At 44.8% G+C, this 17,359-nt stretch overlaps 1 protein-coding gene across 1 annotated transcript; it reads right to left on the reverse strand.

The window, feature by feature from the left end:
- Nucleotides 1-313: 313 nt before the first annotated feature.
- On the reverse strand, nt 314-16,055 carry GRAP2 (GRB2 related adaptor protein 2; the record flags this gene model as incomplete). Its single annotated transcript, XM_082495150.1, has 7 exons — nt 314-493; nt 3,995-4,114; nt 6,643-6,774; nt 8,402-8,570; nt 10,315-10,434; nt 12,763-12,854; nt 15,978-16,055. 7 exons carry the CDS (start codon nt 16,053-16,055, stop codon nt 314-316), a joined length of 891 nt encoding a protein of 296 aa, XP_082351276.1.
- Between the last annotated feature and the right edge of the window lie 1,304 nt (nt 16,056-17,359).

Raw genomic sequence — 17,359 nt, forward strand, 5'->3', positions numbered from 1 at the left:
TCCACAGAACAAACCTAACTGCAGGAAATTATCAATACTTAGCCAAAGAAGTGACAGGGCAGGGAGGATCCAGCAAGGTCTCAATGAACAGTCCAGGATTTTTGCTTCTTGGATGTGAAAAATAGGGGAAAAAAATGCTATTCCTTCAAAGGGTTCCCTTTCATATCAACATTTCAAAAGATCAATTGCCAATAAATTAAGACAAAAACAAAAACACCGTATGTCCTGGGGGCAAGGGAAGATGCACTCCCTCTCTGTCCCTGTCATGTCAGAAGAGCAGGTCCAATATGGCCTTCTGGGGCATATGGTGCCCTCACAGGGGCACCGGTGTGACATAGTTGGCAGGGAAGAGACCCAGTTCCCCACGCAGACGTCCTTTCCACCATGATGGGTTGGAGCTGTCCAGGACCTCTACGATGTCTCCGCTGCGGAAGCCCAGCTCGTCATGCTCCATAGCATCAAAGTCGTACAAGGCACGGACCCATAGCGTTCGCTGGAAAGGAGAGAGAAACGTGCAGGGTACAATGAGCCACAACTCTTAAAGATCATCCTCCTCTCACCCCTCTTATGCCCCAGTATGTTCACTAAGAGAGGACAAGCAATGCTGAAATTGAGACCATCTTGCAATTAAACCAGGAAGTGGCCAAGATGCCAGGAAAGAGGGACCAATTTGCTGGGACACCCAAGGGATGGTGCTTGGGTTCTCAGCAGCCTCAGTATATTCATGAGTATTCACACCACAAGGTGAAAAGTCAGACTGAGAGCAGGTCCTTAGGAAATCGTGTTCATGTGGCTTTGTCTCTTCTGTCCTGTAAGATCAGCTGTGTTAGCCATGTTTGAAGCCAGTTATGGGAGCACAGAGAAGAACTCCTTCCTGAGTCCTGCTGGGCTGTACACTATAAGTGAATGGCTCTAGGGAGGTAAGCTGTGCTGATAAGGATATAGAAATGTGTCCTTGGCCAGCAGAGGACTATGAGGAATACATAGAATAGTTTGGTTTGGAAGGGATCTTTAAAGGTCATCTAGTCCAACTCCTCCTGCAATGAGCAGGGACATCTTCAACTAGATCAGGTTGCTCAGAGCCCCATCTAACCTGACCTTGAATGTTTCCAGGGATGGGGCATTTACCACATCTCTGGGAAACCTGCGCCAGTGTTTCACCACTCTCATTGTAAAAAATTTCTTCCTTATATCTAGTCTAAATCTACCCTCCTTTAGTTAAAAACCATTACCCCTTGTCCTATCACTATAGATGCTACTAAAAAGTTTGTACCCATCTTTCTTATAAGCTCCCTATAAGTACTGAAAGGCCACAATAAGGTCTTCCCAGAGCCTTCTCTTCACCAGGCTGAACAACCCCAACTCTCTCAGCCTGTCCTCATAAGAGAGGTGCTCCAGCCCTCTGATCATTTTTGTGCCCCTCCTCTGGACCTGCTCCAACAGGTCCATGTCTTTCCTGTGCTGACGGCTCCAGAGCTGGATGCAGTACTCCAGGTGGGGTCTCACCAGAGCAGAGTAGAGGGGCAGAATCACCTCCCTCGACCTGCTGGCTGTGCTTCTTTTGATGCAGCCCAGTACATAGTTGGCTTTCTGGGCTGCTGCGAGTGCTCATGGCCTGCTGATGTCCAGCTTTTTATCTACCAGTATCCCCAAATCCTTCTCACCAGGGCTGCTCTCAATCCCTTCATCCCCCAGCCTGTATTGATACCGGAGGTTGCCCCAACCCATGTGCAGGACCCTGCACTTGGCCTAGTTGAACCTCATGAGGTTCACACAGACCCACTTCTTGAGCTTGTTCAGGTCCCTCTGGATGGCATCCCATCCCTTAGGTGTGTCAACCGCAGCACTCAGCTTGGTGTCATCTTGGTGAGTGTGCAGTCAATACTGCTATGTCATTGATGAAGATATTAAACAGTACCGGTCCCAATACAGACTCCTAAGGGACACCACTTGTGGAGGTATCTCCATCTGGACATTGAGCTGTTGACTAATAGCCTGTGGATGCGACCATCCAATCAATTCCTCATCCACTGAACAGTCCATCCATCACATCCATCTCTATCCAATTTAGAGAGAAGGATGTTGTGAGGGACCATGTCAAAGGCCTTACAGAAGTCCAGATAGATGATATCTATAGCTCTTCCCTTGTCCACTGATGTAGTCACTCCGTCATAGGAGACCACTAGGTTGGTTAGGCAGGACTTGCCCTTGGTGAAGCCATGCTGGCTGTCTCAAATCACCCCCCTGTCCTCCACGTGCCTTAGCATAGCTGTTTGGAGGATCTGTTCCATGATCTTCCCAGGCACAGAGGTAAGGCTGACAAGGGTAGTTTCCAGGGTCCTCCTTTCTACCCTTTTTAAAAATGGATGCAAAGTTTCCCTTTTTACAGTCACCAGGGACTTCACCTGACTGCCACGACTTTTCAAATATCATGGAGAGTGGCTTGGCAACTGCATCAGCCAGTTCCATCAGGACTCTCAGGGATGCATCTCATCAGGTCCCATAGACTTATGTATGTTCAGGTTCCTCAGGTGGTCATGAACCTGATCTTCTCTTACAGTGGGAGGCACTTTGACCCCCCAGAGAGCCAGCACACCAAGAAACCCAGCACACAGGCAAATCTAGCGAACATTGTAAAGAATGATATTTGCTCTTTCAGGCACTTTCAGGGCATATGGGAGGGTCTTAAACCTTCTTTGGACTCTCCCCAAGGTCAATCCCCTGAGATCAGAAGGATTTAGGAACTGTTTGGGTTATCAGTTTATTTTGGATTTGCACTTTAATGAGCACTATGGTCAGATTTTTTTCTTATGAGAACTTCATCATAAGACACTTTGTAGTCAATCTCCCATTTTGACTTTAATATAATAAAGATTTAGGGCTTTTGCCCAAAGGAGACATGTCCGTTTCCCAGTTTGTTCAAATTTCCTAATCCAATCTGCCTTCTTTGTCTGACAATTGAGAAAATTCTGCTGTCCTTCCCTTTTCTCTTTGGATCTAGGTTCTGTGGTGGTTCTGGGCTAAGATATACATTTCCTCAAGGAAGAGGAGTGTGCCTTAGGTAACACTCCTAGGGGCTGATGGGGAAATACTTTGAAGTTGGCACTGGGATCAGGGGATGAAGCAGAGAAAGACACCACGCTCTATGCAGACAATCACATAGTGGGAATTTGCTGAGCAGGTGGTTACTTAAGGTCAACTGCCAGGTGTGGATCCAGGTAGGGGAGCAGTCTGAGATGTCTGTAGAGGCATAGCTGGATCCTGCCTGCATACACTGTGCTAAGAGGCTCTGACAGATAAGGGTGACAGGTTGGTGAGTCCCACTTTGATGGCATAGTAGCTCTGAGAGAATGTGCTAGGTTCAGACAAGTTGAACAGGGTGATGACAGGTCTTCTCAGGACTGAAGCAAAAGGTAGCGGAAGAGACAGTGTGGCTACAAGCGCATTGCAAGACAGAAGGAGCACTGTAGAATAGCACAGTATCATGAGGCAACGCTCCATAGAACTTAAAAAGAATACCGTACATCTAGCTACCATGCTTAGGAAGGCCTGGCTGTGGTGGCAGATACTTGGTAGTCCCTTGCCTCAGTGGACACGAAACCCTTCTAGGAAAGATCATTAGGTTTTCAGAAAAGTCTTCTGATGTACTGGACCCGTGCTTGATCCAAACCCACGTGTAAGCTTGGGCTCATTCACAATGTCCCAGATGCCTATTGTGTTGAGCTCACACTGAGTTCCCTCTGCTAAGTCTGCATGTTAACTAAGACTGGCCTTGAGAGCACCCATAGTTCTACCCTGAGAGTGCCCCAGAAGCAAATTCAAGTGGCTGGGATAGAGTCTTGAGATCCAGAACCAACTTCTAAGATATGTCCCAACAGGCTTAATACACTATTACTCATGCACCCTCTGTGCAGGTGACATTTCCCAGACTGCTTGGCCATTGTAAGGAACCCATTGAGGGGTGCAGATGGGGACTTCCAGGAACATCACCTACCGGTGTCTGCTGGTGCAGTGGGTCTGTATGTCTCCGTTGCATAGCTGCTGCACTTCCTTGGCCATGATCCCTTAGTCCATGCAGCCCATCTTTCCTGTCCAGACTCCCACCATATCTATCCTAGAAAGACAACAGCAAGAGAAAAGTCATGAATATGCTGAGATGTATAAATGAGGGGCTTTAAGAGCCAATGGTGGCCAGCGAGTCAGATTTCAACCCTGAAGTAAATCATTGTAGATGTCCACTTCCAACATAGTCCCTGCACTGCAGTCCCGCAAGCAATGCCCCTCATGGAACAAGTCACCTTACAGAATCACAGAATCACAGAATTTTCAGAGTTGGAAGGGACCTCTAGAGATCATCTAGTCCAACTCCCCTGCTAAAGCAGGATTGCCTAGAGCACATTACTCAGGACTGCATCCAGGCAGGTCTTGAAAATCTCCAGAGAAGGGGACTCCACAACCTCCCTGGGCAGCCTGTTCCAGTGCTCTGTCACCCTCACCATAAAGAAGTTTTTCCGTGTATTTGAATGGAACTTCCTGTGTTCTAACTTGTGCCCATGTTCTATTTTGACTGTTCTATTTAGACTGTTCTGTTTTGGATTTTTCTCTTTACAAGTTGAAAGTTGACTGTCTTCAGTCCTGCAAGCAATGCCCCTCATGGAAGAAGTCACCTTAGACTGTTCTATTTTGGATTTTCCTCTTTACAAGTTGAATGTTGACTGTCTTCAGCTGCTGGGAAAAGTGGTCAGAGAGGGGCTTTTTTGGCCTCTGGGACTTTTGGAGAAAAACTAAGGCTGTTCTAACTCACAGGGGAAAAGCCATGCTTGCCAAGGGGAGTTTTGCCAATCTGGAGTTATTATGCCCCAGTCCTGCTCACTCCTTGCTCTTCCTCTGTCCCATAAGCTGGTGGAATGGCAGTGATGCTGATACAGCTGACTGTATATCTGAGGACTCGCCACTTTACTTTTTATTTGGGCTGCTCCATGCTGTTAAAGGAGAGGGAGCAAGCCTGAGAATCCATTAGTCCAACTAACCAAAGAGGAAAGAGACAAAATCAGATTCAAAGAAAAGAACCCACATGACCACACATCTGAAGTCATATCAACACAAGTCAGCCCAGACAGATAGAGAGAGGAACTAGGCAACATCTAGGGAGCAAGTTCTCTTTCGTCTGCACAGCTGAGAGGTGCTGAGTGTCTTCATCCCTCCAGGCCCTTAGTGCATACACTCAGCGTTTTTATTATAACGGTGTGACAGAATCTGTTAACATGTTAGCTCAGGTTGCAGCAGTGCTTCAGTAACACAGTATCTGATCAGCTGTATCAACAGAGAGAAGGAAGAACAACGGCTTGTACTTGCTCTTGCTTGTAAACAGCTTTCGTCCTCCCCTCTTGCTTCCTCCTTTCTTGCACCCACTCTTCCAAAATCTCCTTTGGTCTCACTTGCGCTTTTGTAAGCCTAAAAGGTTGCTGAGGCTGCCTGAGACTGGAACACAATTTGCACCTCACCTGTCCCTGCCAGAAAATGAGTGAACTCAATCTGGCTTTGCAGCTGGAAGACTTACTACACGGACGCTTCACTCCTATGAGTATTTCTGCTCCATATCAAATGTGACTCATGCGTAGACTATGCTCCAAAGAGTGCAGGCCCTCACGTTTGTCAGAAGCTGTATTATTCCATCAGCAGTTCCTTGACAGGCAACGCTGCTTGTCTGATGAGAGAGTAGGCCATTTCACAATTGTCCCTGGCCTTGCTATGTGGGAACTCTCATGCCTTAAGTGACATGGGTTTGGATTTCTTCCCTCCAGTAGGACAAATACTTTCCTTGGATGATGCTATGTTGTCCTATTCCCCCCAAACTATTTTCCCCCAAATTGATCAGGAGGAACTTTGAAGACAGCACCAGGTACTGCTGTTGTCCTCTCCATTCCTGTGCAAACAAAGGAGTAAAGAAGCCTCACAAATCAGGGATGCAACATGATGAAAGAGTGCAGAGAGGACCCAGAATAGGGAAGATGGAGAGGAATGTTCTGAAGGAAACCACACTCTCCTACGGTTACCATAGTTATTTCTCATACCTGTGATGTGTTTTGTGGTGCTGAATGTCAGTAGCATAATTCAGAAAAAAGAAACAGGCAGCAAGGTTTCACTTGTCCTACAGACTAGAGAGGAGATCCTGAAACCATATATGTGTGCATATGTATTTGCCTGCACAAGATTTGGGAGTGTTTTTCTGCACACTCACTGAATGATACTTTATGTCCTTTCCTAAACACAGCAAGAACATGACACCATTCCTTGTTTTCCAGTTTTTGGGATGAAGCCTCAAAAACTCCCTAGGAGTATTCCGAGGTTCCTACTGAAAGTGCCACCATACACTGACTCCTATTTTTTACTGGTTTGTCAATCAGTCATGGATCACCAAACTAAATAAAAGCCCACATATTTATTACACATCAGAAGTGCTCTCCAGGCCAACACCATCATCACTGCTACTCCCATAGGAAGACCTAACTGACTGCCTCCTAAAGCAGGTTCAGGGTGGCAGATTTCTGACAAAGTGACTGTTCACGTGCTAACAAACAAAGCAGGCAAATGTTTCATGTGCCTGGGCCTGACGTCCCAGTCCCTTGTTGCTGGTAATACCTGTTGCTGCTGCAGTATGGGGATAGGATGCTCTACATATCTCTTGGATGTAGAAGAATGATCTTCTCCAACGGCTCCACCCAGGTGGAATCCTTCCCGGCCCATCCGTTCCAGGCTCCCACCACGCCTCTCCTGATGGAAGAAAGATCACAAAAGTGAGGTCAGGTTTTGCTTTCCACCACATCCTTGACTGAAGCCTAGCAATTGTCACACACTGATCGCTACCACTACCCTTTACTGTGGAGGCTCTTCCAAAGGAAAGCTCCTGCCCTTCTGAACAGAAGGGCAAATCAGGAATCTCGTATTTTAGGTCATTGCCATAGCCATTCCCCATCTGAAGAGTAGGTAGTAAGGGCAGGTGCTGGGCTGATGTGAGGACTGTCATAGGAGCCAAGCTCTTTTTGGAAATACTGCCCTTAGACTTCATTTGTCTCTGCACTGAAATCTGTATATTACTATCATTCTATCATATGACTGTAGCATCTAGAAATTTGAATTGTGAACAGAAACCCTGCTGTGACGAGTGCCAAACATGCCCTGCTGAGCCCATCACCATAACAAATGTATAGAGTGTTTGCCAAAGCAAACTTGACTCCTGTTCTTTCATTTGCCTGTCTGCATCTTGGAGCAAATGCTGTTCCCTTTCCCTTCCTGCTCACAGTCAGACCAAACAGGTTGTTTTACTGATATATACATGCATACAGTCTTCCTTTCTCCTTCCCCAGACAACACTTTGCTGTGATCTCGCCCTCATAGGTCTTATAGCCTTTATTTTATACCTTACTAATGCATTTTTAAAGCTCTGCTTGAGTGGTTTAGAATGAGACAACACCACGAGCCCCCTTTTCAGACTGAAAAATAAATAATCTCTCTTTTGGAACCAGCAAGAATGACCCACATGCAGCCTATAAAACTTTACTGCTGCAGTGAGCAAGTCATGTACTTTCTGCCTTGCCTCTACCTGCACATCCTGGTAATTTAATACCAGAATCCGTTTCCCAGTAAAGCAGGACTTTAGTTACTGCAGTGACCGGGCATGTTCACTCCCAGCACTATGTATGCAACGCATAGCAGTCTCTACTATGTCATTTGCTTGTTCTCCTGGCACAAACCCAGGGATTCATTAGACTGGGATTTCCCTGCCTTCTCAAACACTTACTACATCTTCCCTGAATGCACAGCTTGTTCCCATATCTGCTATGTTCTTCTCAGCAGTACTTTTCAGTTCCTACCAGTCACTGCTCCTGGTTATGCCCTCGGTTCCTCCACACTCCTTACTGCATTTGCTAGGTAACAGAAGATGGATGATTATTCTGAGCAGACAAACTTTGAACTGTAGTAACAGCTGCACTCCGAGTACATTCAAGAACACTACAAAACCAGACTCAGATTCTTCTCAGACACAACCTACCAGTCAGCTGTGTACCTGCCCTTATGAAATTTAGGCACTTCAATAAGGATGTGTAAGGCATCTTAGAATTTCAGCTCTGGGGCCTTAGCACACCTTTAGCAAAGCACCTCTGTGAAGATTTGCAGCACTGCCTATTGCTATCCAAAACAGAATCAGAAAATTCTGCTTGATTATATAACTGTACATACCATCGAATCCACTAAAAATCTATGTTGCAGGGCCTGACAGTGATGTGAGTGGGTTTCCAAGGTCAGACCCTTTCCACAATCCCAAGACATTCTCATGGGCTGAATTCCTTCCATAGAAAGGTTTCTTACCAAGAAACTCCTTAGGATAGTTTGTATTTACCTTTTCTTCTCGGCTGTTGTCCCTGAGGAAGATCTGCTTCTGCCTGGAGATGGAAGTTGTCTTGTAGTAGTCCACCAGCTTGTTTAGCGAGTGGAATTTCTCTGTCCACAAGTAATAGTTACCCTTTGAATCTCTCATCACTTTGAAGTGTTGCACATCATCTTCATGCCTGGATCCAATTGGAAAAGTAAAAGATCATCAATCAGATTGCACTTCTATCTTTTTTTAAAAAGTCTTTTCCAGAATGGCACCAAAGCTTCTTGCTTAGCCAAATCTAGACATCTGGAAAGTAAAGCAATGGCAGTCCTTGTGTGTACTGGATCTGGATACAGCTCTGTGTTTCAAAAGACTCATCAACTTACAAACATGGACACCACAGGGCTGCCCTGTCACAAAACACTATCAGAACAAAGCATAGGGTTTTAAAGCCTCTCCTTTGAAATAAAGGCCAGAGGAGCTTTCAGGGCCACAAAGAGCTAATAGCTTTATTCTGTAATTTCTATGAGAGACAAAGGTGCAGTTGTAGTCTACCCACTACCCTCTGCAGGTTCCTGTTAATATCCAGTCTGCATTGACTGTAAGAGATGTATTATACCTTTTCACACCATGGACGTCACCACTACATACAGACATAGTCACATGAAGCCATACACTGAGTTTTAGAATTGGATAATATCTAGAGTAATATCATTACTACTCATCTTTCTGCCTACCCAAAAGAAAAAGAAAAAAGAAGGAATTATTAGTTGCTGTTGCAAGCCAAATTAACAGTCTCAACCTTCTTCCCCTGCTTCCCCTCTGCAACTCCCCTTGTTTTACCTCTTATCTGATTGGATAATCCCTCCTTGCACCAGATGTGATCTGTGTTTGGTACTCACCTCCTTGCTCTGTGCAACTCCAGGAACTCAAAACACTTGTCTCATAAGCTACATCTGCACAAATAAACTAAATAGAGACGAGGCAGGGACTGGGTGCTGTCCTGAAGTGCTATAGTCACACAAGCTGTTAAAGTGTTAGGATGGTTTTGGTCTAAACCAAAAAACTCTCCCCTAGATAGTGCTGGGCCATGGTTAGGAGGAGAGAGTGGACCAGGAACTGTTCACAGTGAGCTGCTTGAAAACAGCTGTTCTGTTCTGTTCTGTGGGGTGAAGAGGGTTTAGCCATATGGATCTGAGCTCTGCCACATTGCTTGACCTCAGGGTCAGAGAAAGAGCCTAACTGTACTTAGTTTATTGGTGTTTATTGGTGTAGATGTAGCCAGATACTTTTAGAGCTCCCTGAATCAGAAAGTGCACACTGCCTGGAAAAGACATTACTAACCACTACTCTAATTTAAAACTGGTTATCAATTGTTTGACTGAAAATTGGGAAACCAACCATCACTTAAGAGCTCTGCTTTGAAGCAAACACTCTGAGAAGGACTGGACTACAATAAGTTGCTGAAATGCAGCTGGGCTGCAAGCAACTAAACGCTATTCCTGTCCAATGGCTGTTTAGTGACCTGTGGGAAGTAAGTTAACAATGTAATAGTCATCTCTTAATGGGTAGTAGTGGAGTTTTTTGATTCAATAACCAGAGCTGTCAGGGAAATAAAACAAATGGAAGGCACATGCTTTGCACTGTGGGAGATGTCCCATGTACCACTCTGCTTTGCTGCAGCTCTTTCAGAGAAGCAGGTCACCAAGGGATGCAGCTTTGGAATGGGGCATTCACTGTGTCACTTGAAAAGAGGCAGAAACATTTGGGAAGCAGATGCCTAATTTGTTCTCATTCACAACGCAGCAGCACTGCCAGTGACTGGCAGCATGTAACCTTCCCAAGAGGCTATGTCACATTAGGAATTCTGTCAAGAGGAGGCTAGGGACACCATTAAACAGGAAAAGAAGCAAGAAAATGCTCCAAGAAGCAGATACCTGACAGAGATGGAGAAGTCACCGTGAGAGTTCTGACTCGCTCGGACGATGAAGGAGCCAACTCCTTTGCTCATGAGGATGTTCTCTGCTTCATGACGGGATATCCTCTCATCAAACCAGCTGTCAAGTGGGAAAAATCATGGAGACATGAATAAGGAAGGTGAATTAAGGTAAGGAACAAAAAAGTTGAGGGTAGGGAGAACATGAATAAGCAGGGTGGAGGAAAGACAAAACAAAAGGATCAGAGGAGCCCACATGACTACTCCCAGTGGCCATGTACATGCTAAGGTATAGGGTTTTGTTGGGTGCAGACCATTTTCTCTGAGCAGTAAAAGCACGTAGATGCAAAGAGAACAATGTAAGCTTTGGCCTGCTAAGAAACAACACTCAGATGAAACTGTAATTACAGGCACAGTACAGTAAGGTGTTAGTCAAAGAAATTTTAAATTACAAATGCACATAATTCTCTGACATATACATCAAATTGATTCTGGTATACTGATTGAAAATGACTGGACTGTGATGGATATATTGCAAGGGACACACATAAATTTTTAGCATAAGCAAGCCGTGAAAGTTTTAGTACTAATAAATTGGTTCCTGCAAGAGTTATAATACCACAAAATTGCAGAAACACAGAATACATAAGCACACTTATGTAAATTTAGCCAGGCATAACAAACAATAGCATAAGGCACTGGACAAATAATGAGAAAGTCACCATAAATAGTAAAATAATTCAATGTCAACAGGAATTTTTCAGTAGAGAAAAAAATCATCATGTATACTCGTATACGTCCACTCCACAGCTAATAAGATCTACAGTCTGCAGTCTTTTGCCTTTATGTATAGCTCAATTGCCTGTATTGCATTATTGCATTAAAGTTAAGGACTTATAGTTTCATAAGCTCTGTCATTTCCACTTTTGAGTTTCGTTATACTTTTCCTTACTATCATCATGGTTTACCTATGTATCATTAGCAAAGGGAAATCAGACTTTAATCAGCATTGATAACCAGTCTCAATGATTACTGAACAAGATAAAGATGGGAAAAAATGGCCCATCAAAAATAGGAGACAGCTTTCTTCCCTACATCTGGTTCTAGCATCTGGCCTGAATTGCTTCAAAGTGCAGATCTGCTACTCTCAGAAAAGAGTCAAAGTGGAAATATTTCTTCACAGCTCTTGCACAGAGAAAGCATCATGAAAAAAATGTGTGCCAAAAAAGAAGCTGCTAGTGTCCCTGCATGATGCCACAGCCCTGTGAAAGAGCAAACAAGAACAACTATCTGGGAAATCTCATCCCCCTGAGGCCCAAAAGTACAAGCCTGTATTTGCAGAGCAAACTAATAATGTCCTTCAGCTCAGCCAAGAAGGCTGGTTTATGTCCTAAAAGGCTGGCAAGTGCCACCTCCACAGGGGACAGTGGCACTTATTTGTACCCTCAAAATCCCTGCACACTCCCAGTTTGCCTGCTCAGGGCACCAGTGTGTTACAGCTAGCAGTACTGGGCTTGATGCACGCTCTGCCTGTTCTCAAATGCCGCAGCACTTTTTCAAAAGAGCAGAATTATAGGGGTTTCAGGGACCATTTCTGCCAACTGAATGGAAAAGGTTGTAAAAATGCTGTGTGTTGTCACATTTATGGCATGGGGCCGGACGGCTCGTTTAACATGCATTTAAACACCTATCAGCCCTTTCTGAAAGTGCAGTGCCATCTACTCGGTGGGAAGACAGAAATGAAGGTATGCCTGTCCTCTGACAGATCTACGTTTGGGTGCGCAGTCATGAAACATGAAGTGTGTGTGTGTCTGCATGTGTGTGGGAGCAGGGCGGCACGTCTGGTCTATCATCTCTGTCAATCCATGAGTAACACCAGCTGCCACATTTCGTGTAGCATTGCACTGACCTCTAGTGCATCGAGAGAAACTCACACACACTTAGACAGGGGGAGGGAATGCGGATGACAGGCTCGGGAAAAGGGGGTTAATGTAGCTAGGAATCGGGGGGGGGGTGTGTGTGTTACATTTTTATAATTCGTTTTCAGACAGATCTCTTGCTCTTTCTTTTGTGCTCAGCCCGTGTCTCTGTTGCCAAGACTTCACATCATGGCTATTCTCCTTCTGTCCGAGGAGATCCAAATGCAGTTCCTGCCACATCCCAGTGACATCCCTCTGAGCAACAGTAACAAAGGAGTCACTTGGGAGTGATAGACAGCGCTGAAAACCATTCAGCTCTGAAAGAACAGAAGATGCTTCAGGGTAGAAATAAGGTGCGTTGGCAGAACTTTGTACAGCATTATGACAATCCTTGCCAGCCTTAAACGGTAGTATGTTTTAACTACTGCTTCCTGTGCTATGTCTTCCTTTGTGCGTGAACACACACATGCTCTTGCCAGCACTCTGTGGAAATGTGCAATGGTGGTGCACATAGTTTCCGTGACACTTACGGGGGAACGTGAAAATCAATGAAGTTCTTAGGAACGTAGCCCTCTTGACTTCTGAGCTCAGCCTTGTACCACTCTTCCTGGGAGCTCAAAACCTGCAATGGAGAAATGGATGGGAATAAACGTGTCTCCTTAGAAAGGCAAAATTAGCCAAGATTCTAGAATTTCTTGTAAGAATAGAAGAGAACTCCACATATGCTCTACTTCCCACCCATTGCGGAGCAAGGTTAGTGGCTGATGACCACTTCAGAGCAAAAAAGTAATAAAGAAGGCTGAGTAGAATTAGAGGAATTGCCTGTTAACTTTATGCCTTCATCTGAATGCCTGTCGAGGTGGCTGGGGATGCCGTCTGCGTGTCTGTGATGCCCTTGAAATGGAGAAATTCAGCTCTTCAGGACTTCATATGGGTTTAAGGAGTTCTCTGTGCTGCTTTTAAGAGTTGGTACTGGAGCATCTCAGTTTCACAAGGGAGGAAAAAAAAATCTGTGAAAACTCCTCTGACAGGTATGGGTAGGAAGGGATATACAGCTATATTTCTGCGTGTGTGCATTATGACTGCACAAATGTTACCATGTGCTCTTATTTCACAAGAGATTATTTAGTGGGTTAAGCCTTCAGCTGCCCTGAGCTTTTCCAAGGTAGATAAAAGAAGGAGGCAAAAAATATTTTAAAGCTGCTGTTATGCTTAAGAGATCGGAGGATAGCAGGAAGCCCAGCCCGCAGCGCACACTGGAGCAGCTTCAAGTGTGCTCACATTAATGTTGACTGTAATGGTCCCTAGGGACTGCACTGCTGACCAGGGACCACCCAAATTCACTGCTCCCTGGCTGATGGCCCCTGATGCAGTCTTGAGCTAGAGGAGAGAGAACAGGGATACAACCACGTTGTGATTTTACTGCAAACGTTGTGGTCTTTGGTGTTTTGTTTGACATTCCAACTCCTGGGACAGAATTCCACTTTATGAAATAGAACATGGTTTTGTTCTCTCTGGTTTTGGAGAGAAGCCTGAAAGCATGAGCCATGACAGTTTTAAAAGGTGAAAGCAAGTGGAAAAGACTTAATTTAAAATCTATTGTTAACAACAATAATAGTTGTTTTGTAAGCCAGTCTCATATTTTTGGGAGCCTAACACACATTCTAACTGCTTGGCGTTGGCAACAGGATGTTGCTATCTCTCAGGCCGATTCTCCATTGCCGTGCCTGCCATGTAGGCCTTTTTTATGCATTTGGATACAGAAAGGTTGGGGAATAGAAAGCTGGGGAGTTCCCTGCTTGTATAGTCACTGCTTCCCCCATCCCTGGGTGCCAGATTAAGACTCTTTTTTTGCTGCTGTGGCCAACCAAAGGGTATGATAACTACTCCCTGCTCATGCTCAGGCCCTGCCCTGTTGGCAGCAAGGTTTCCAGAAAGACCCACCTGCTGGTTCTCGGTGCAGGGCTGGCAGGTTTGTCTCAGCATGTCATCCTCTCAGAGAAGGATGTAGGGGGGGTGAGAGGGTGGATTTCCTCCTGCCACTGCTGGTTGAGGGCCTCATGTTTCCTGTTTTCTAATCTCTACATCAATACTGTTCATCTTATCTCCTTTATAAATCAGAAAAGACAGCCAGCAGGTTGTGCAAGCAGCAGGAGGGGGCTCATGACAGGGTATGAATGTATGTGTGCGTATGCCAGAAGAGAGATGTCACTCAGGCTAATTTACTGTTACTACAGCTTGGGCAGCTAAGGTGTTATTTTGTTTACCTCAAGGACGTTAACACAAGAGGCAATCTGACTTTTCTGGTAGTGAAGTCTCTGTGACAACTAATAATAATACCAATGTGTAGTGTTATTTGACACTTTTCATCAGTAGCTTCCAACATACTTTGAAGGAAGCTTTAGTTTATAATGATTTTACAGGAAGGAAAATTGAAGAACAGAAGGAAAAGTGATCTGGCCAATACCATCACCCCAGCCTGATGAAACAACAGTCTCCTGGGGAAGAAGATATCAGGTAAAGATCATGGGACAACAAGGGCATGGGGACTACTTTTGACCTAAGGAAGAATTAGGAATAAGAGTGTCCATCTACACTGAAGAGAGGCAGTGATTTCTCCAGAACCTTCTCATAGCTCTCTGGAAAAACCTGATATTTGATCTTAATGAGTTCTGGATGCCACCAGCTTTGTCTAAGCTTCAAGAATTAAAAGGCCAATAAAATAAAAAATGGTGGTGATGGAAGAGGCAAGGCTGAGACCCAATATGTGGTTACTAACTGGACTAGCTGAGACTGTACCAGGGAGGTAGCGAAGGCTACTTGGCCAAACAAGGGTTTAGATCCTATTGTTGTACATCATCCCTTTGGATAGTGGAGGAGTTAAGGCCTTAGAGTGGAATTATATTCAGGCATTTTCAACTTAAACAGAACAGCTATGCTGGGGGCTGAGAAGTGGATAAATAATTAGGGTGGAGCAGCGTGTGACTTCATCTGTGGGACTTTGGTAGGGTTGACAAGAACTGTTCTACCATAACACATGCAAATCAACTTCAAAGAGACTCTCACATGCTCTGTATTGTATATGATCAACTCTACTTCTGCCATCCCCCCACTGCTAAATTCCTGTGAGGGTGTATATAACATTATTAGCCCAGGACCTCTTAAACTCTTCCATTATGTGTGTAACAGACCATCTCATGGACTTTTCCTCTTCTGTTTGCAATTGCCTAAAACCCCTGTGGCAACTAACAGTAATTACTTACAGTGAAAAGTTAAGTTCTATAATGCATGATAACTATCTTTTAAACAGTTTAAGAGCTGGAAATAAGGAAGACAGCAATCTCTGGACCACACTCATCCTGCCTGCTTTTAGACATATCCTAAACTTAGTCACCCTAGACTACCTATATAGTCAATGAAGACAGACAGGACCCTCAAAATCTGTCTACCGAAGAACTGGATCTCTGCAAGGGTACTTATCCTTTCCTGCTGACTACTGGAGGACTGTAGGGCAACTAAATCCATAGCTTACAGACCTAAAATCAAGTGAAGTGGACACACACTCAAGCAACTTGGAAACTGTTGGTTGACCTATAGCAAGCCCTATGGGAGCTGATTGTCCTGCATATGTATCCCAGTTTACCGGCATCTGTCTTCATCAGTTTTGTCAAGGCAAATGGGAGCATAGAAAGATCTGGCAGCACTTTCAGAAATGCTGTTTAGTCAAGCCTGGGGCTGTACTTACCTTCAGCATATCCCCAGCCTGGAAGCTCAACTCATCCTCTCCAGAAGCGCTGAAATCAAACTTGGCGATGGCTTCCATACTGTGTCTTGGTGGAAGAGCAAAGCTGGAAGAAGTATATGCTTGTCAACATCTATGAGCTGCTGGTACTGCTGAGTCTAGCCTCGAGAAAGCTTATAGGCAATGCTGTGATTTGTACATGGATGAGCATGCACCAACTATTGGTAGACATTAGTTACTAGACATGGGAAGACATTAGCATGTAGAAGAGATGGCACTGCCATGAAGCTATAATTAGCCCAAGTCGGTAGTTCAAACAACCCATTGTGTATGCCTATTCCAATAGATCTCTTACTCTGCAGCAATTTCATGGACAAGTTTGCACACATCACCCAAATAAGCTGGTAGCTGGGAAAAAACTTCTGTATAGACCAACCACTACTCTGTCACAGTTCCCAATAAAGCAAGTGACTCTGTCATGCAATAGAAGAATGCATTTGCCCTCTGCAGTGACTTACTCTTTATCTCAAGAGCGAGACAAATGGTGGACAAAACAAACAGCCTGCAATAAATATAATTGTTTCTTGGACAGGGACCACAATACTGAAGGTTGAAGGAGTCTTTTTTTCTGTGATGCCTTAGCATGGGTAACCGCAACTTTTCAGCTAGTAAAAACTGTTTGCAGAAAGGCTGTATTCCCTATTTTGGAGCAGGCAGAGAGTGAAACTGTAGCACTGACAAATTTAAGGCCTGCACTTACCCTGTCTCAGTGTTGGTAACCCAGGAGCCTGAAACTTACCAGACAGCCTGCAAACCAAAGCCTGCTTTTCATCAGCACAGCAGATGTGGCAGGGGAAGTAGCAACATGAGCTTCGCTTCTTCACCACTTCCTGCTCATGTAACTCAGATGTACCCCAGCAGGACCACTTGTATAATCAAAAGAGTTATTTCCCATGGCTGGCTCCAAGGTCCCTGCAGCCCAGCAGTGAGGCTGGAAGTGACAAGACACAAAATAGCTAGGCAGTGCCACATTAAGCAACTGCGCTGCTGATAGATGCTCTTGCAGCCCAGCTTTTGAAGACCATCAGACAGATCCAATACAGAAGTAATTTTTATGGTTACTAAGCTAGGTTCGTCTGGGAAAAATGATCCAGAAGCCAAAGGTTCCATTACCGAACTTCACGTCTCACAAAAACACCCAGACTTTATGGCTTGAGAAAAAACAGAAAGCCCTAGAAAGAAACTGTATGAACAACCCTAGTTAGGGGGCTATTTCTTGTCTCCTGTTAGAACTGAGACAATACCCCCAAAATATAAAGTGCTGATACTGAGCAAGCTCCAAAATTATGCCACTTTAAAATCAACAGACTACTGTAACCCTTCTT

This window comes from Vanellus vanellus (assembly GCF_965231255.1).
Source record: "Vanellus vanellus genome assembly, chromosome: 1".
Lineage (NCBI taxonomy): Eukaryota > Metazoa > Chordata > Aves > Charadriiformes > Charadriidae > Vanellus > Vanellus vanellus.